This window comes from Microtus oregoni, unplaced genomic scaffold (genome assembly GCF_018167655.1).
Source record: "Microtus oregoni isolate MIOR12 unplaced genomic scaffold, Mior012 000005F_ref0000423, whole genome shotgun sequence".
Taxonomy (NCBI): Eukaryota; Metazoa; Chordata; class Mammalia; order Rodentia; family Cricetidae; genus Microtus; species Microtus oregoni.
This window is the reverse complement of record NW_024543064.1, coordinates 62,880,557-62,901,626: the sequence shown is the minus strand read 5'-3', so window position 1 is coordinate 62,901,626 and position 21,070 is coordinate 62,880,557. Positions and strand designations below refer to the sequence as shown.

At 40.5% G+C, this 21,070-nt stretch overlaps 1 protein-coding gene across 3 annotated transcripts in view; it reads right to left on the bottom strand.

The window, feature by feature from the left end:
• Positions 1-21,070, bottom strand: part of Bnc2 (basonuclin 2) — a 399,076-nt gene that overhangs the window by 15,798 nt on the left and 362,208 nt on the right. For all 3 annotated transcript variants that reach the window (XM_041652806.1, XM_041652804.1, XM_041652805.1), the window contains one exon: positions 1,511-3,480. In XM_041652806.1, the coding sequence (XP_041508740.1) occupies positions 1,511-3,480 (1,970 nt within the window). The remainder of the gene's footprint in view (positions 1-1,510; positions 3,481-21,070) is intronic.

Here is a 21,070-nt window from a genome sequence, read left to right as displayed (position 1 = left end):
ACTGAATATAATGGTAACACAAGAATCCTTTTTTTTTAATAGAGCCAAGATAGTGGAGAAAAACATCATTAAAAGAATAGGACTTGGCTCCTTCCGTGTCAGTAAAAAGAAAGACAATATGTATATCCATTAAAAAGGGGTGGATCTTACATATGTGAACATGCTGCAGAGACAGGTCACTGCTTTGTGGTGATGCTTTTTCTTTTTAAATTAAGACAGGATATAGGTGTACAGCTCAGACTGGAGTCAAACTGGCTATTCCCCACTCTCCCAAGTGTCCTGCCACAGCAGCCCCAGTGAACCCTCACCACCTTCTGCTTGGTCAAAGACCTCTATCCAACTAATAAACACAGAGTAAGGTGGAAGATCTTTGGAAACTTCATTCATTGTTTTCTACATATATTTTAAACTGTGAAAGAAAATTTTGTCTGAAAATATTTAAAAGGTTAGTGTAGAACCAAAACACACATCCCTTGAAAGAGGAAGGATGGTAACATGAGCTGGGCTGGGGTACTATGAAGAAAACAAACTTGCTCCAAGGCTCATCCTCCATAAATGATGAGATCATCTTGTTGTCCCACCACTGAATTTCCACCCTGACATTCCATTCATATTGTAAGAGGATTGATAAAGAATATGGTAGGTTTAGGGTCAGCTGCTTCTGCTTACATTCCATGGTTTCAGAACTATAGACACAAAACTAGAGAGCTAATGTCATTTGAGGGCTGTCCTCAGAGAATTCTAACTGATCTAAAGCATTTATTTAGGCATGCCCCCCTTTTGTGGTGAAGTTCCATGGCAGATTACATTTTAGGGATGTGATCAAAGACACCATGGAGTTGAAATAAAGAAACCCACACAACCATACTCTCTCCCCATATCAACAATTACTTTGGCCTCATTGTCTTCTGATAGCTTCATGATTCTTAAGGAACTGAAGGACAAACTAAATACTCATGTAAGGAATGATAATATTTCTGGTTATACCTACGGAGATGCAGGCTGTCTCGATGTCCTGGACCTATGGTTCTTTCCATCCATAAATTTCTGTTTCTATATTGAATAAATATGTGTATATGAAGATAATATATTGGTTTAATTAAAAGCCACAAGGCACAGCAGAAGTATATATATTTATGATATATATATATATATCTCATATGTATATGATAGAAGCTGTGGCTTCTAAGGAAAGGTTCATGGGGAGGCAAGGAATTGTATACTGTTAACTTATTCACACCTAGATGCATGGAAACATACATGTACACACACATATACACATACACAGAGGAAAATGGCGTGCATTACTAGGTAAGATGACATGAGATTCTGCATGCTTCATCACAACAAGCACTGACTGCATAAATGCTACATGAACATGGCAGCTTAGTGATCATGTGGTCAATACGGGCAATCCTTACAATGCATCAAAACATCTAACTTTTAAGTCCACTATGACTGACTCTGTACCCCCACCCTCAGCAGGAGCAGCCAATGGAGATTTACTGACCTGTCTCTGCTTCGTCGAGAGGGGAAGGCAGCATTGCAGCCAGCCACTGTGCAGACGTGCATCTCTTTTAAGTGAACGTTCCTGTAGTGAAGCTTCACACTGTAGGAGCTTTTGAAGCTCTTCTTGCACACATAACAGATTTTGGGGTCTGGACTAGAACACAGGTCACCTTCCGGGGAGAATTTTTGAGGGCTTCCATAATTCAGAGACGATGCGAAACTTTCATGCAAGGCAGCCATGCTGGCCCCCCCGCCATTGTACAGTCCATACTGGCTCATGTAAAACATGTCGTAAGTGGGGTCTGTGAATTCTTCCTTTACCTTGATGACGTCCTGGTGAGACGGCTCGCTGTGGTTCTCATCAGGCCTCTCGCTGTTCATCAGGACTTTTTCGCTCACCTCACTGTGAATGTGCTCATCCCCTTCCATGGATTCCTCACCAAGTTTAGGCTCTGAGGACTCAGACTCATTCTCATAGTCCCGCTCGGGCTCCTGGTCCTCAGATGTCATGCTGTCAGCCCTTCTTATTTCAGTTCTTGAAATGCACCGGGTCCTACTATGCTTAGAGAAGTCCTTCACAGACATGCCTGGGCTCATCTCCTCTTGGGAATGACAGTGATTGTCATGGCTCATGTCATTCACCACAGTTCCACCATCATTAGGGTCATCATCTTCGTCATCGAACTCGTCCGCTGTATCAATGATCTCCTTCTCAATTTTTACAGGCATGCTTGACTTCCTAGGCTTTTTCTTAGGTGCCAGGTCAGCACTGGGCTCATGAGTGCCCATCATCACTGCTGGCACTATTGGCTCAGAGGGTGGAGGAGGGTGCTGCTCTATGGGACCACTGGTTGGGATGATGGGACTGGTTGGGAGGGAGGTTGGAGGACTCACCATTTCCCCTGGAGTAAGTAAACTTCTATAAAAAGGAGGAACTGGTTGTACAGTCTTTAGCCCAGAAAATACCAACTGGCTAGGGAGAGGGTTCTGTAAGACGGGGTCCAGTGGAGGAGTGGTAAAACCCATTGGGGGCCGGCCAGGGCTTGTGAGTGTGAGATTTGATTTTGTACTAGCTATGACTGGAGTGGCAGCCCCTGACGTAGCCCGAATCAAATCTTTGTCTCGGTTATTCCTTAGCATAGGCATGTGAAGGCGGGGGTTGGGATTTGCGCTGTGGCGATTCCGGCTTCGAAGGGAACTGAAGACCATGTTGCAACCTTCAATGGTACATCGATGTTTAATCTTCAGGTGGACAGCATTATAGTGAATTTTGAGTGTACCTTTGTCATAGAAGGTCTTCCCACACGCATTACAGAACACTCTTCCTTTCCTCGAGGCTGACCCCATTCTTCTCATACGATGAATCCGGAAGGAGCTTTTTGGGTGTTCAGTTTTGCTTAGGTCACTGACTGGGGCAGAATTCTGAATAGGGGAGACACAAGCTGGCTCAGTTTTAGGCTCCACGTTAGTAATACTCGTCAGGGCATTTCTATTGGGTGTCTGGTCACTCTTATAAGGTGTGGGGGATACTTCCGACTCACTGCTCTCATTGTACTCGTTCTGAGTTGAAATGCTGGGTTCCCGCAACCTCAGTCCAGGCTGCTCTAACAGCAGCCCATTGGGAGGCAACCCTAACAGCGGGGCTGAGACGGGGTTTATATACTGGAAGGGAAGCAGAAACGCAAGGCTGTTTGGTATGTTCTCAAAATGATGGATGCTGGAAGGGTTGCTGTTCTCTAAGTGAGCAAGGAGGCTGGGGCTCCTGGTGCGGTTATTGCTTTCAATGAAAGTCCGTATGTCCGAGTCTGTCTTTGAAGATGGCACGGCCACAGCTTGCCCTTCTTTCTCCTGAATTGCCATCAGCTCCACGATGGATTTGGTTTCTCCAAACCGCAGAAACTGCTGAAGGGTGATGATTTCCTCTTCTCGAGACATGATGGCCCAGCGGTCCAGAACTTTGCCAGCAGCGTCCTACAGGCCACATCAAAGAAACAACAAAGACAAATAAAAAAAAAAACTTATTGATTGTGCATAATTATTTAATGCAACTGAAGGTGTTCTGGCAGCGTATGCAACGGAAAGCAAGAAGAGAAAATGGCATGCGAGCAGTGTTAATAAAAGTTAACATACAAAGCAAACTTTCTGCCATGCCAATGCAGCAATTACAGTCACAGCTACAGAAACAGATTGGGTTTAATAATGTCAAGGCAAACAAAATGTGGACCACTGGAGCTCTGTGATCTAAAATGCCTTCAGTACTGCCATTTTAACACCAATGATCTATATACTATGCAACTCTTTAGCATATATTAATATGTGCAGCCTAGTATAAATGCAAAACACCTGGACCCTAATCTTTGTTAAATAATGACACCATAGGAAAGAATTAAGTGTAGTTCATGAAACATCCTTCTCAAGTCAAGCAGACATGACGCTAGACTCAGTGGTGGAAATTCCTTTAAATGGGAGTTAATGTGGCTTTTGGAATAGTTAAAAAAAATAGAAATGAGTGAAAGAGTATTTCCCCCTCAAAAGTCCATCACTCCACTGCATACTGTCTTTTTTAAAAGGCTGTATTTTTATGCTGGTTAAGAATAGGCAATTTCATGAGGTGGAGTAAAGGAAACATCACTTGTGAAAGCTACCTTTCCTCTTCTTGAAAAACTGGCTGTAACCCAGCCATTTAAAGTTTGACGTATATTTAAAGTATATGACATCTTAGGATTTTGTTGAAAGGACAGGAATAGATACCTGAAAAGTAAGCACGTGAGGATTTTAGATGGAATACACGTGAAGCGTTGTCTCTCGGCATCCTCCTCCAAGAGCAAAGGGAGTCCACAGAGACGACACATCAGCCATCATCAGACTGCGTGTTGTTAAATATACATTAAAAAGCATTTCACACTTTCATTTTTGCTAGTAACTATGAGATTGCCTGGAGGTAGGACTTAAGAATACTGCAACGTAATGTCAGGCAATCCATTATAGCATGGGTTGAGAGAAATCTATTCAAACAGCTAAACAATGACTGTGTACATTTTTTTTTAAGGCATCATTTCTTAGAACCCCCAGGATCAGGGATCGTTGTAGCCCTCTGTGTATGACACGTGCTCCAACTCTGACCATCACTTAAGAACGTACAAAACCTAGAAAACCAAAATGGTGCTGGGGGAGTTGGGCAAGAGGTTCAGCTACAGGAAACTGGTTAGCATGTGTGCGGCCTTGGGTTCAAAACCAAATCAAACTTAAAAATGACTTACTTACTGGGTACAAAGACAAAAACCCTAAGTTTACACTGGAGCAATCTAATATGACACCATAGGAAAGAATTAAATGCAGTTCATGAAACATCCTTCTCAAGTCAAGCAGACATGATGCTGCATTGAGAGAGGGATCAAAGTTAAGCCCAGTGGAGGGAGGTATAGGCCATCTTGTACTCTTGATGACATAGGATGATTGGGAAGGGCAGTCTTAAAAACATTTTCCCTTCAACGCAATCATAAGAAAGGATTAGGAAAAGCAAAGCTGAGGGGCAGTCTATAACATACTGGATAAAACTCTTCAAAGTACAACAGTTAGAGGGCAGGTGGCGAAGACATAATTGTATGGTGCTAGGGATATTAGATCAGAAAAGACATATTGGTGGGGAAAGTAGCAGAACGTGTAGAAAGAAAGACTCTAGATTTGATAACAGTACTATATCAATCTTGATTCCTTTGTTTCAACAACTGTGCTATGATTACACAAGATGTTACTCTAGGGAAGAGGGTGAGGATAAAGGAATCTTCACCGTTTTTGAGATGGAAAAGTCTAACCTCAGCCTTGGGGTATGAACTTCCCTCTAGACCACTCATGTTCTTAACCATCACAGCTAGTGTGAGTGATCTGAATTATGTTTTAAAAGTCGCTTGGATAGATTATACCATTCCTCAAATCAGTTTATAGAGTCAGTAAGTGTGGCTGTGCATTCCTATGAAAGCTACAAAATTCTTGCCCTCTCTCCATCATATAGAAACAATTGGTTTTAAGACGAAATGTTCTCAGACTCCCTGTTTAAAGTAAGCATAGTTTGGCATGGGTAGCTAGGAACTTCAGAAGATTCTGGAGTGCTGAAATAGCTACCAGACAACGGTCACTGGTAACTACTAATCTTAGAGCCTTGGTTTTGGAAAGTGGGGAACAGAAGAAAATGTTGGAGCTGTAGGAACGTAAAAAAGCAAATTGTGATTTTATATGCACTATTTCATTGACAGCAACGCCCCCGCTCCATGCCACCACGATAGAATCCAGAGTATGGGGAACGTTAAACAAATAAGAAATCAGAAGAGACGTGTAAGACAACTTATGAAGGTTCCAAGAAGCCCTCTTCAAGTCTAAGGCTGTGATGCTTCAGATCTCTGGCTGCCCCCACAGGACTCCCTGACACTACTCTGTGATACACCACAGTGAGGACACTGATTAGAACGGTTTCTAGAACAATGTGCTGCCCTCTTGCTATCAGCCAGCTCTTGGGATTGCTCATTTCTGTTAAGCTGAACCCCAGTCTGAGCAGCAAGCATAGTCATGCTTTCTCCACGCTCTGCCCAGGCATCCCGAACATAAAACTATAGGTCAACTCACACGCACCTTAAGATCACAGCCTATGGAGTTCAACGAGCCACATAAACCACAGAAACCAATAAGAGCCATCATGAAACACACCATCATCTCATTCCCCCATCTTCCCATCTCCCTCTTTCCATGGTACACAGCATCCTATGTGTTTTTTTTTTCTCCTGGCTGCCACAACACCTGCTGTTTCTTCTAAAACCACCACCTGTTAGAAGTTTGTTAGTATTGAGTAGCCATCACTGAGAAATTAGAGGGTATGACATTAAAGCTATTTAATTTAGGTTTAAAAATTCCAAGTAAGGAAGACTCAGATCTTTGCTCTCTCTCTCTCTCTCTCTCTCTCTCTCTCTCTCTCTCTCTCTCACACACACACACACACACACACACACACACACACAAGTGTTTTATCTGTTAAGTTAAAAATGCAAGGTATAAAGACATCATACCAACATGTCTGCTAATGAATACACTGAAGAACAGCACGAATTTCTGGAGTCCAATATCAAGGGTACCCTCTGGATCCTACCCATATGAAGGCTCAGGAGTCCTTTCCCAAGAGGTTTTCATTCATTTGATCACATTAGCCAGTAACTATCATATTTGTAAATGAAAAAAAAAACCTCAAAAGAGAGAGAAAAAAAGAAAGGAGAAATAAGGTCTTTGCTAAGAATGGCTTAGTTTGGTTGTATTTATGGGATAAGCTGGTTCAAGGGAACAAGAAACCATCAGAGGTATTGAACAAAGCATCTACTGAAGATCCCTGTGACAGAAGTCCCCACTGTTTAGTTCAGTGATGCTCACCAACTGACTGAAGCTAGATGCGTTATAATCATTTAGAACAATCAAAAGCAGAACAAAACAACAGCAAAGACACACCAACAAATAAACACCAAGTAATTTACCGCAGCCATGAACCATTTGGAAACTTTTAGGGCAATCTGATTCTACCACAATAACTACAGGCAAAGAAATTCTTAGTAATTCATTTTTTATTATATTAAATGTTGATTAATGATTGATAAGGGAAACAAATTCAGGCTACCGTAGTTTTTGAGAAGTAAAGGTGATCAAATAAACATCATCAAGTGAATAAATTGTTAGATATTACCATGGAATGAGTACTAGCAATGCAAAATTCCAGTTTTGTAGGCATATGAGGATCATGACCTCACTGACAAACCCATAACAATAAGACATATATGTATAATATACATATAATATGTACATATTAAGGTCAAATATAAAGCTGGACTCCTAACTTTCTCTCTAGTTGATGACTCAATTCCTTTAGGCGTTTCCATTTATAACCAGAGTTCACTGACCTTCAGCCCATTATTTTGGGAAATGATATCTGCAAAATGACAATATGATTTGCACTGTTCAGTTAAATGTAAGGTATTATTGTAACTATGAGTTTCCTGTAAATAACTGGATCTACTATTAATTTTTAAAGTTGAGAAACAACAAGTAGTTGAGAATTAAAAATCTGTTCTATCAGACTTAGAAAAAGTCTAAAACACATAAAACACTAACATTTAGCCATATTATATGAAAAGACATCCTATTATTTCACCAGAATTGTCATATTTCTTACAGAAATCTGCCTGTTCTTAAGTAACTCGGGAGAGAGTTTGTTTAGCTGGTTGGTTTTTTATGATGAGGATTAAAACCAGGGCATCGAGTACACTAAGCAAGTGCCCTACACCTGAAATACACGGCCGGCCTGGAAAGCCTAATTTTAAAACACTGTTTGTTTTTAGCTCTCACAGTTTCAATGGTTTACACTGACCCTATCCAGAAGGCCTCTCACAAGACTTGTGGCTTCAAGATAGCGTAGGAGGTTGGCTGGTTAATCTCATCTGGGGAGAGGGACTATAGAGAAGGAAAGGCTGTAATGAGATAGAAGAGAGACCAGCGAAGTGGTATTGGGGTGGACTACCAAGTGATCTCAAGATCAGAGTAAGAATGAGCTCACGTATGTTCTCAGCAGGCCACTAACCATGTCATAGCACAGAGGAGAGGGAACTGCCCCTTTTGTTGTTCATGGAAGACTATAAACAATACCAAATACAGCACACACTGAAAGCATGTAAGAGGAAAGCAATAAGGAGGAAGAAATCAGGAAAAGATCAAATTCACTGTGGCCTTAAAAAACAAATAATCCCAGAAAAAGTTCTAACCAAAAAAGTGGAAGACTTATAGAACACAAACTAAGACACTGAAGACACTGAAGAAGATACCAGAGACAGAAAGACCTTTCATGCTCATAGATTGGCAGGATAAATGTTATAAAAATGACCATCCTGCAAAAAGCAGTCTACAGAATCATTGCAAATCCCCATCAAAATTTCATTGCCATTCTAAAAAGAAATTGTAAACAATCCTAAAATTCATATGGAAGCACAAAGGATATAGATAATCAAAGCAGTCCCAAACAATCCAAATACTGCTGGGGCTACCACCAGTCCTGACTTCCAGCTATACCAGAGTGCCGCAGGAGTAAAAGCTACCATCCCTAGCAATCAGAAAAATGAAGCCAGTACTTCTCTGGGAGTCCACCTTACCCCACGCAGAATGGTCAGGATTAAGGAAACAAGACAAGTGCTGGCAAGGATGTTGGAAATAGGGAATCCTAATATTCCTGCTGGTGGGAATGCAAATTGGTGCAGCCCATTGTAGAAATCAGCGAGCTTTACCCCACCCCCAGAAAATTAGAACTAGAGCTTCCCATACAACTCACATCTACCACTTTGGGGCAACCCCAGGAGTCTCAATTCCATACTGTAGAGACACAAGCTCTATCCACAATAGGTAGGGCACGTTAGGATATGGAAACAGCCTGGACACAGTATCAAAGCAGCATGCAAATCTGTATCTCTCTCCTCTTGGATTAGTGTACTTCTCAGAGATTATCAGAGGACTGTCTTTGTCCAGTCTATGTGTGTGTTGGGGTGGGGGGAGCTTGTGGTAGTTAATGCAGATATTCACAACTGGTCAAATACGGAGAATACGTGACTATAGAATACACAGATAAAACTGAAAATCTTTATCATGCTCCTCCCAAAACCCAGGGACCACTGTGGAAGAGGAGATGGAAAGATTGCCTGAGGCAAAAGTCAGAATGGGCTGAAGAGAAACAGTCTTTGGGCCTTGACAGACCCCTGCACTCACAGCGGCTGTTTGGCTTCCCCAGACCTGCACATGATCAAGCCAGTCAGCATTCTAGCAGGGAGCTGCTGGAGGGACTCCTGAGTCCCCAGCTGACAAGGGACAGCTAATGGCTTCTGGGGGAGGAAGAGTCAGTTTTCTTTAATGGCCTGGCTTCTTGTAGGCCGACCATCGTTTAGTGGATGGCCCCACACCAAGAAGGACATGTACAACACAAATTGGAGCTGATGGGCCACTGAACTTAATATAACAGACCTGAAGCTGGGGAGGGCCTCTGGAGGTGAGAGTAGACCAGGGAGGCATTAATGGAGGAGTGGTAATAAATTGGATCAAAATGCATTGCATGTAATGCTAAAATAATTCATAAAATATTTTTAAATTAAGCACATAATTTAAGGATATTCACTCTAATAATAGAAAAGAAAAAAGTAGAAATTTTCAAATTAAAGTCATAAAAGAAAACCCTCTAATGGTTAATCTAAAAACTAAAAAATTTCCTCTTCTATAAGTTCAGATTTTAAAGTTAAATGACACCAATCTCTAACGGCTCCTGGCAACCTAAAACAGAACTGGAAGTTATAAGACTGTTTTGACTTCATATCCAGATATTTATAACACGCTTTATTAGAAGAGGTCATCACGGCTACACTGATACTGGCTTTCATGACCAGCTTCCTATGGAGAGTTTATCTTTGTTTTCTTTCAGGTTAACGCAGCATCAAGGCAAGAGACATGGCTCAGATAAAAGGTTCAGAAATTATGGAATTTCAAGCCCACTTAAGTTTAAGTACTCAGGTCAAATTAAACAGTGATCGCTAAATTAAAAATCAATGAGACAATACCACTTACAACTTACATCACGTATTTTGTGACATTTCCTAGACGTCCAAGTCTTAAAGGCAAACAAGTTATGGGACAGAAGCACAATGGAATAATACTATTGGGCAATACAAAGTAATACATTTTATATACATTGTGCCATAGGTAACTTTGCAAAACACTGTTCCTGTATGTATCCTGAATGGATATAATATTCTCCCAACCCAATGAGAATTCATAGAAAGCAAGATTACAGTAACAGTCTGCTGGTTATGGTTACCAGGGGTGGAAGTCGGGAAGGAAACTGACTAGGCACAGTATTATGGAACTCTTTGAGGTGATGATAACATTTTGTCATAAGTGTCTGTACAGATGTATACTTAGGTAAATCTTACTGTTTTTAAAATATACCTTGGTGAACTTAATTCTGAAGTTAAATTACATAAATTGTATGACATCCAAAACTTACAAATTTCTGTCTCCTAAATTATACTGTGACTATAATACAAGTGTGCATATCCCTAATCTCTATTAGTAAACTATGTAAGGCAACCTGTGATATAAAAACTAAACATTAAAATTTCTACTTAGTACCAACAAAGACAATTTTTGTTAACATTCTAGACATGAACTTACAATGATATAACACTAATTTCTAGACTTATTTCTGTTGTATATGTGTGTTTATGTCTGGGTATATGTGAGCCTCAGCATACATATAGTTCAGAGGAGAACTAACGGGAGTTTGTTCTCTTTTTCCACCAGGTAAGTTCTGGGAATGGAACTCAGGTCTTCAAGGCTTGGTGGCAAGTGCCTTTACCTACTGAGTTATCCTACTGACGTTCAAGCATGAATTTATGAAGTTCTATTTATGTCAGGTTAAACACTCTACATATTTTTATTAATGGGAATATACTCATATGCTTTGGAGGCTTCTGGTCACAGAGCTAATAGCAGAGTGTGTAGGCAGGAATTATGCACACACACCACACACTGAGATATTGATACACTCTTACTTCTTCCCTCTTTTCTTCAAGCTGGCCTTGTCTTTAGAAAGACATGTCTCAGAATACATGCAGGAATTAGAAATATATCAATCTGGATTCGCAAGAGGAGAATTTGGTGAGTTCATATCATTATCTAAAATGAACCAAACAGAGTGATGCCATCAACTTTACAGACGGAGGTAGGATGGTGTCCTAGCTAAGGTTTCTTTTTTATTGTTTTTATTGAGCTATCCATTTTGCTCTGCTCCCCTCCCTTCTTCTCACCTCTCCTTCTACCCTCTCCCATACTTCCCATGCTCCCAATTTACTCAGGGGAGCTCATCTTTTTCTGCTTCCCATGTAGATTAGAGCCACGTATATCTCTCTTAGGGTCCTCATTGCTATCTAGGTTCCCTGGGATTGCGATTTGTAGGCTGGTTTTCTTTGTTTTATGTTTAAAAACCACTTATGAGTAAGGACATTTGATAATGTCTTTCTGGGTCTGGGTTACCTCACTCAATATGATGTTTTCTAGCTCCATCCATTTGCCTGCAAATTTCAGATGTCGTTTTTTTTTTTTCTGCTGTGTAGTACTCCATTGTGTAAATATACCTCATTTTCCTTATCCATTCTTTGGTAGAGGGGCATTTAGGTTGTTTCCAGGGTCTAGCTATGACAAAAATGCTGCTATGAACATAGTTGGGCACATGTACTTGTGGTAAGATTGAGCATCTTTTGGATATATACCCAAAAGTGGTATCACTGGATCTTGAAGAAGGTTGTTTCCTAAGTTTCTGAGAAATCGGCATACTGATCTCCAAAGGGGCTGTTCAGCTTGCATTCCCTTAGCTAGGGTTTCTACTGAAAAGATGAAAAATGAAGACTAAAAGTTGAGGAGGAACGGGTTGATTTATACTTCCATATCACTTATCATCATGGAAGGAAGTCAGGACAGGAATGCTAACTGGGCAGAACCTGAAGCAGGAGCTGAAGCAGAGTTCACGGAGGGGAGCTGCTTACTGGCTTTTTCTCAGTAGCTTGTTCAATCTGCTTCCTTATAGAATCCAGGACCACCAGCTCAGGAATGGCACCACCCACAATGGACTGAATCCCACCCATACCAAAAACTAAATAAGAAAACGCAGCTGAACCTTATAGAGGCATTTTCTCAATTGAGGTCCCTACTTCTCCTAGCTTGTGTCAAGTATGTAAGTCCAGCCACGGCTGGACATAGCTAGCTTTAGGTAAGAGAAGTGGCAGGGGTTTGAGGGTAACCCTTTGGAGACATAGTTTAACCCTTCACAAACTTTCAGTATCCTTCCATTCTCCCGAGACCTACCAGTCACTAAAACTAAGGATTCACTCACAAGGAAAAAGAAAATCCTTCAATGTTAAATTTTCACTTTAAGCCAAACCCACTTTTTGAGCTCTTATTTTAGCCTTAAATCTTAACTGGGGACTCTGATATTTCAAAATGGTTCCACCTCCTTTTTAAAAAAATTATGTTTATCTCACTAATTTATTTGATTTGGCATTTTTAAGTACTCACGGACCAATGTTTGTATGTATATGTGCCTGTATGTATGTGTGTATAAGTGTATATATGTATGTATGCATGCAAACAAAAGAGGAAGATAAAGAAAATGGTTACACAAAAACAAATCTGTCTGAATAGATTCTGGGAACTACTTAGGGAAAGTTTTTAAGCAATGCTGTGATAATTTCTGAGAAACACTTAAAGTCATGTGGGAAAGCATCTTGGCATGCTCATTTGTTTTAGTAAATTTTACATTTAAACATATTTCTTTCTGGGTACTGCCTGAGAGATGTGCCACCAGTATACACAGCATCCATCAGAGCAGTTTGGTTGTGTAAGTAAACAAAACTCACACTGCTTTCTAGTCACACAGCGCCCTTTTATGTGACTGCTCGTCTGGCTTTTGAAGCTAATGTTTCCAGGAGGCCAGCTGTAACAACTGTAATATCTGTAGGCAGAATGAAACATACTCATTCATACCATGACTGCACCAAATGGTTCAAATTAGACTTTACTTTTAAAGAATCAACATTTGTTTTGGGTACTGAAAACCCTACTCATTTTCTATGACTTGGAAATTTGTATTTTGCAGAATTCCCAAGGAGCGCATTTCACCTTCAAAATACAATGTTGACTAATTACATCCTTTTCTTCTTGCCTGGCTATAAAAGAATTGTCCCTTGAGAAAAGAATCAAGGCGTGGCACAGACAGGAAGACAGACATCCCAATAAAACTCAAATGTGGATTTGATTTGTCAGTATTTGCCCATGTGATTATCTTTTGTAAACCAACATGCTTTCCTCAACTATGCAAGACAGTCTTTGTCATGAAAGAAGTGTGTCAACATGAGACCTGGGCATCTGCTGGCTTACTGTGATTGCAGAAGCTGATACTAAATTCACTACATGCCTACATGCAAAACTGAACTCCAAACATCTTCATATTCCTTTTCCACCCCTACCCCCAAAGAACAGTCACAGAAACACACACAATGGATTAGAATGTTGACGCTTTCACAAAACGTTGCACTGAGCAATCTTCTGTCATTCTGTGACTAAATAAATATCAGTCCTTGTTAGTGAAGCCTGTTCTCTACAAATATTTTCTGTACACGAGGGCTGACATTTTAAGTGATACTTACCACACTTGTGTGCACGCACATCCACATGTATGTGAACACAGAAGATGCTGACCTTACTGTTCCGGCTGTATCTGAACCAGTTGTATATGAAATTAGTTTTATGTAGTATTCAAGATGCTTCATCTTCGAGAATGGACATAATGATGTGAGGCCTATCATATTACTTGAAAAACTATACCAAGTACAAACTTACTGCTTCTGCTTGGATGAGACTAGAAGTTTAAGGAACAAGACCTTATATAGCTCACAGGGTAAGGAAGCTGCAACATGATAACTTTATGTTACATTTAGGTCCTGGCTGCTTAACATACAGTTAGCTATAATTTGTCTTTCTGATTCACATCTGAAAATACTTTCTACAGTAAAAAGTTATTTTTTAAGGAGTGAAAACTCAGTAAGCTAAGCAATCTATCCTCCACAAATGATTAACTATCTACACAAAACAGCTTTATCAAAATGCTAGAGAAACTAGCTTTAAAAGGCTAATCTGATTTTAAAACATAACTGAGGAGAGGGAACCTGAAATGACCCTATCCTATAGCCATACTGATGAATATCTTGTATATCACCTTAGAATCTTCATCTGGCGATGGATCGAGATAGAGATAAAGACCCAAATAGGAGCACCGGACTGAGCTCTTAAGATCCAAATGAGGAGCAGAAGGAGGGAGAACATGAGCAAGGAAGTCAGGACCACGAGGGGTGCACCCACCCACTGTGACAGTGGAACTGATCTATTGGGAGCTCACCAAGGCCAGCGGGACTGGGACTGAATAAGCATGGGATGAAACCGAACTTTCTGAACATGGCGGACAATGAAGGCTGATGAGAAGCCAAGGACAATGGCACTGGGTTTCCATCCTAATACATGAACTGGCTTTGTGGGAGCCTAGCCTGTTTGGATGCTCACCCTCCTGGACCTGGATAGAAGTGGGAGGACCTTGGACTTCCCACAGGGCAGGGAATCTGGACTGCTCTTCATTCTTGAGAGGGAGGAGGAATGGAGTCGGGGGGGGGAGGGGGAGAGGGGGAGGGGAGTGGGGGAGGGGTCAATGTGTGGGAGGAGGGGGAGGGAAATGGGAAATGGGGAGGAGGTGGAAATTTTTTTTCAACAACTAAAAAAAATAAAAAAAGACTGCAAAAAAAAAAAGACTGCAAAAAAACCACATTTTGTTTTGTTTTTTAAACCATCATTTAAGCAGGGTGTGTAGCTCAGTGGTAGAGCACTTGCTTACTTCTGACAATGAGATTCTGGGATTTGTTCTCTAACACCAACAGCAACGCACACACACACATGCACACGCACACACATGCACACATACACACAGCACACACACATGCCTGGCAAGAATATGTAATTTGCAGAACACCACCTCATTTTATTTCAGTAACAATCTGCAGACTGCTTTTAGTTTTAGAATTATGATTATGATAGATCACCCCGGTGTTACAGCACAGAAAATCATAGAAGCTCTGGGGGCCAACAGGACTTTGTTAATTTACTCTGGAATTTTAGATTATCCAAATTAGAACCAGTGATAGGCATTTCCTGTCTGGGCATTTGTTTGTAAAGAAATAATGCAGGTGTCTTGCTTTACCTATGAAATTCAGAGGAGTAAATTCTAGCAAAATTTAGGATTACATTTCAAAGATTCAAAAACATTTTTTTTCAAGTTACTAATATCTATTGTAAATCAAACCTGAGAAACTTTGAAAGAAATCATGTGTTTTCATATTTAATAAAATGAATAACTCAAATTTTTAAATTCTGGGACTGAGGTCTGACTCCACTGCCTCTCTCAACCACTGAGCTAATGTCCATGCCTGAAGGTCCCACATCTTAAGTTTCTATTTCTAGCATATTCAACCCCTTGCTGTAAAGTGCTCATGAGTCCTTAATTTTAAGCACAAAATACCTAATCCTAACTAGTTTATAATTAAAATATACTTTGTATCTTAAAATTGCACATTTTGATTATTCTTAATTTAACAGAGTTATTCAAATTTAGGGAATAATATAATTAAGAACGTGACAGACACCTAAAAATTGGTCTTGGTTTTGCCCATGACCAGCTATATGAGAGCTAAATCATACCATCCAGCTTCAGTATGTCCATGTGTAAACAAAGGCCGTACTAACACCTGGTCCAGAACGCCTCTATTCCATCATCTGTGTATAGACTCTAAACATATCGTTAATGTGAATTAAAATATTTTAAAAACTGGCAGTTTTACTTTTAACCAACTTGTTTTCAGAATATGGATATTTGGAATGAAGGCATTCATTTTTATTTCTGAGAGTCTTAGATTTTCTGGAATTCTGGATCCTGCCGTCCTCCCAACCTCCTCCATGATGATTATGTCTGGGCTGTTTACCTATGATGTAATTAAAGGTCCTGGCTCTTCTTGATTAATTTTGAATTCTGGTCAAATAAACGACCAGTCTAGTGATAACCCTTGTTTAAAACTTGGGCAACCATCCTGATAGGTTCTTCTAAGGGATTTGAGACACCTGCCCACTAAAGTTTCGAAGGGCTTATGAATATTTTGCAGCTTGAAAGTAGAACTGTATCTTTTTGTTAAATATTAATAATTATTTATAGTCTCCAACAAAGTGTGGGGCTCTGAAAAGACAGCAGTAGTTAAGTGTATAAGATCCTCTCCTTAATTAAACTTTAGATAGACATGGGACACACTGGACACATGGACATTGCTGAGAGTCTAGACAGTAAATAATTTGTGTTCAGGATAGCAAGGGGATGGTTTGAAATCCGCAGAGAAAACACTAGAAACAGGAGGAAAGAGAGGAGCGTCCCCACAAATGACCCCATTTTCTTCTCTTGTTCACAAAGATGAAGCTCATGTCCTGTGATGGCCATCAGTCTGCTGGCTCTGCACTAACCCAGACTCGCCAGGGCTCTTCTGATAGCCTTGCTCTGAGTGTGCATTTCCACAAATTTCTGCCCCTGAATTTCCAGACAGATACCATATGTCGACAGGGCTCTGCTGGGCTTCACATTCTAAACAGTCAGGTCGAGAATCCTGTATTTTCCCATAATGCTTGAGGAAGAAGAAAAAACAGACCCCAAATTGTTTCATTGTGCGGTTATTTGCATATCAGATAATGTTGGAAACCTCACCAGCATTCAAAGGCACAACCTTTACACTTTGTTCTATCAGCATATTCCTGACACTGATACAGAGCTTTCAAAGCTTGAACGAATGAACTAATTCATGTATCACACCTGGAATTGTTCTTTCCAGCAGAAGCAGACTGAACAACCCAAAGGAACTTTAACATATTCGTTAGACCAAGTGTGTGATTGACCAGGAAGATGTATTGAGAGATTTAACTTTTGTTCTCAGAGCATGAGAAGAGCAGCAAGACGCAAGATTAATTTCCTGCGTTATCATTCATCAGGGAACAACACAGTATTACCTGTAACATACACAGGCTATTGATGGATACACTCTCCTTTGATTGTTCAGACTAAATGTGTTCCTATAAAAGGCACCCACACATACATGCGTGTATAATTATAAACCCAAATATTCATTAATAGTTTGGGTTTCTGTATTTCTACACACAAGGTATCAGTAGAGACATTAGATATCTTATTTGGCCACAAGAGAGGTGATTTGGGGCTGGTGGTGGACTGAGCAAATTTAGGCAAAAAAAAAAACAAAACAAAAAAACAGAAAAATTAAATGATCGATATACATTACCATAGCAGAAAATTCAGAAATTCAAAATAGGGGCTAAGAGGAGGAAGCATGCATTACAGAGGACAAGGTAATAACCACGTCTGCATGCCTTAATACCCTCTTGTCCCAGCAGCCCTGACTTTCTGAGCAGCCCACTTCTCCACATTAGCGGTAGTCATTTGGAGAGCAGCAAACGTGCCATTAGAAGCACTTTTACAAGTGTATATTCATCCACCAATTAGCTTAATGTGGCCGCTTTCTGCATATTTTCTATCCAGGCTTGCACAAATCTTATTAATATTTCCCCCTAGCGCTTTGACAGATTACCTTGTCATTACGCATCCCGGAGCCTTTTAAACAATATGGGTAAACTACTGTTTGTGAGGTTAATGACAATTATCCCCTAATTACTGCATAAGTCACTCACTCCACTTTATCTCATAGGCAGGGTTCTGCTCTGTGTATCTGCCATTGTGTCACCGTAAATGAATCTTGTATGGCTATGTTTATCTGCCACTGCCTTGTAAATTATACTGACAGAAGAATGAACAAATTACTGTATGTCATCACTTAAATACTACTTCTGAAATTAAAATAATAAAAAAGCTTCAGCACAGAGCTTGGATTTTAGCAGATTACAATTAGTAAAAACATATTTAATGTTTTATGTTACATTTCAAGACTGAGAGCCTGAAATTTAGTAGTGGAGTCACAACAATGAGGCTGGGGTGAGTGGAAGGTGAAAAGCTATGGGGATAAAAAGAAAGGGGTGGGAGGAGGAGGAGAATGAAATAATGATGCTAGCCTGACCTCCTGAATGCATTTCCTATTACTTTAATAGTTGATATGGCATTCTGGAAGTATTTTCCAAGGTTTATCAATTTTAAATCAAATTAAATGGGTTAGGGCTAAGCCATCCTCTTCAGCTGGGATCATTTTTTTCGGTTACTTATAACTACTCCAGACACAAACACAGAATCTATGTAATTGAGAACAGATAATGTAATAAAGGCCACAGGCTAAGCCAATTTCATTGATGCATTTTTAAACATTATTAAACAGGTTCAGAAACACTGTTTCCAAACTTGCATTTGAAATTGTTTAACAATGTTTACATCAGTAAAATTAGTTTAGTCCATTGTTGCACTACGGTGACTACATCTGCTCTGATAAAATTTACAGAGAAAATAAGGACCACATACAACTCTTTTTCAAAAAAAAAAAAAGGTGGAATGGGTCAATTGCAAATGATGTTTAAAGAGGGTTGTTTTTTTGTTTGTTTTTGTTTTTCAGCCCGAAATCAAAGCTTTTACAGACTGTCAGGTAGATAAATGTCTGCACGAGAATGGGCAGACACATCTAGCTTCTTGAGATGACCACCACTTAATATTTTAAACCTTTTTGAAATGGAAGATATTTAAAAAGTCTGCACTTAATGACACCAGGGTGGCCGATCACTGGCAAGCATAGGAAACAGGGGACTGTGATCTGAACGCTAGCTTTCAACCCTCAATTAGCTGGGCGTGGGGAAAGCGTGCATGAAATTGCCTTGTGACAGCAGTGGTTGGGAAGGAGGGCTCCGGCACCGACAATAAAGCTGTCTGATGGCGGCACGCTCTCCAAACAGTTCCTCTTGGTGCCCTTGCTGAACAGTCTGGAAGAAAATGCTGCGGCAAAGGCAAAGGAAAACATGAAAGCCAGGCTTGACAGGTCTAGCTCGGGGGCTGCTGGATTCTAAGTACAACCCCTAGGGCTCCAATCCCAGAGACTGATCTTGTCTGGATGGTGTTTAGGCAATGTAGCTTCAGCCAAGCAGAGGCTGCAGGTCAAAGTGGAAACAGCAGACAAGGCTCCTGCTTCTTAAGTCTTTTTTAAGTTAGGAGGAATGGGCTCCTGGTTAAGATCGTCATCACTATGACACTAGTAAGAATTTTAAAACCTCTTCCTGTTTTAAAAATACGAATTACGGGCATTTATGCATAATATAACTTGGGAAAGTGACTTTACCTGTGCTAACGGTACATGTAACTGCTTACCTGTGTGCTTAGAGTATAATGAACATATACACTAAAGCAGATAAAGTATTGTAATGAGTTCATGAAATCAGTGCGACTTAGACGAAGGTAAGTATGAATACCGAAAGGCACGTGGGCATGAGCTAGCGTGAAAACATCCACGAAGGAAACAAATAGCATTTCCTTCCTCGCTTTACCCATCTCTTTACATGTTCACCACTGCACACTGCTGTCGTCACATTTCCAAACTTTAGGGATGTTTCACTCTTTCTAAGAAATCTTTAGAGCAGAGATTCTTAACCTATGGGTCGCAACCCTCAAAAGACCATCGGAAAACACAGGTATTTACATTAAAATTTGTAACAGTAGTAAAATTACAGTTATGAAGTAGCAATGAAAATAATGTTATGGCTGGGGTCACCACAACATGAGAAACTGTATTAAAGGGTCACAGTGTTAGGAAGGTTGAGAACCACCGCTTTAGAGGCTCACTATTATAGTAATACATTCCTGTGTCTGGCATCTGAAGGTCCCTCAATACAGGCCTGTCCTACTCTTCACACATCAGCTCTCGGGGAGACCTCTGAACCTCCAAGTCAAGAGCTACTTGTTGTGAGTATAGAAACTACCAAATTGTCCTGGCTTCTCTCTGCCTTCTATCCCCATTCTCTTCCACCTAGGCTCAGCTGAAACAAACCGTAAGATGTCGGATGCTCCCTTCCTTCTTGCCACTCCCAAAAACCCTCAATGATTGACTTCCACTTCCAGGTTACACATGCCTCTGAACAGCAGGCTTACGGACATTTCCACCCCACTGCCGAGATGAACGGATGCTACATGAGTGTATTAGTGGCGGGCATGGAGCGGCGGGGAGGCCACCAAAGCCCATGCAGCTCATGATGGTTCTCAGGTGAGCAGTTTCGCTTGCCGGCCACCAGCAGCCTGAGGTTGCTTTGGTGTGTCCCCCACAGCATGCTCTTTGTCTGCTAGTCCAGTTCTCCACTCAGGTAAGGCAGACTGTGCTCCATCCCATTCCCACACCCAGGGTTAAGTGCATTCTAATTGGTATGATGCTCCCCAATCTCCTATCTGAACTACTCAGAAGGCATCTCCCCATGGACGGAACTCTCCTGACTATACAAAAGGCCTCCAGCAGAAATGTCAGGTCATTTCCCCTGGGTCTGCGGAGGCAGAGAGACAGCCTCCTGACTATTGCTACAGGGATAGAATGTTAGCTTGAGAAAATAATAGATAGTTAAGCTTAATCCCTTCCTTTTCTCCCTGTAAGTACCAGAAATTGTCTATTCTTAGGAAGTGTTTTTTTCAAATGAGTCTACATTCATGTTGGACATTTTCTTCAACAAAAGTAAGTTCTACTGTATAGATAACCAGAAAGCAAAATGTTGCTGGTGTCTATGACTATGGAGTGGCTAGATGTAACTTAGCAGTTAATATTACACACAGATATAAACACTGCAAAGATAAATATATGTATATTAAGATATCCCTCCATTTTCTCTTCTGCCAATAACATTTTATCAGTTCCTAAATTCTTTCCTAGTCTTCACATCACTCCTG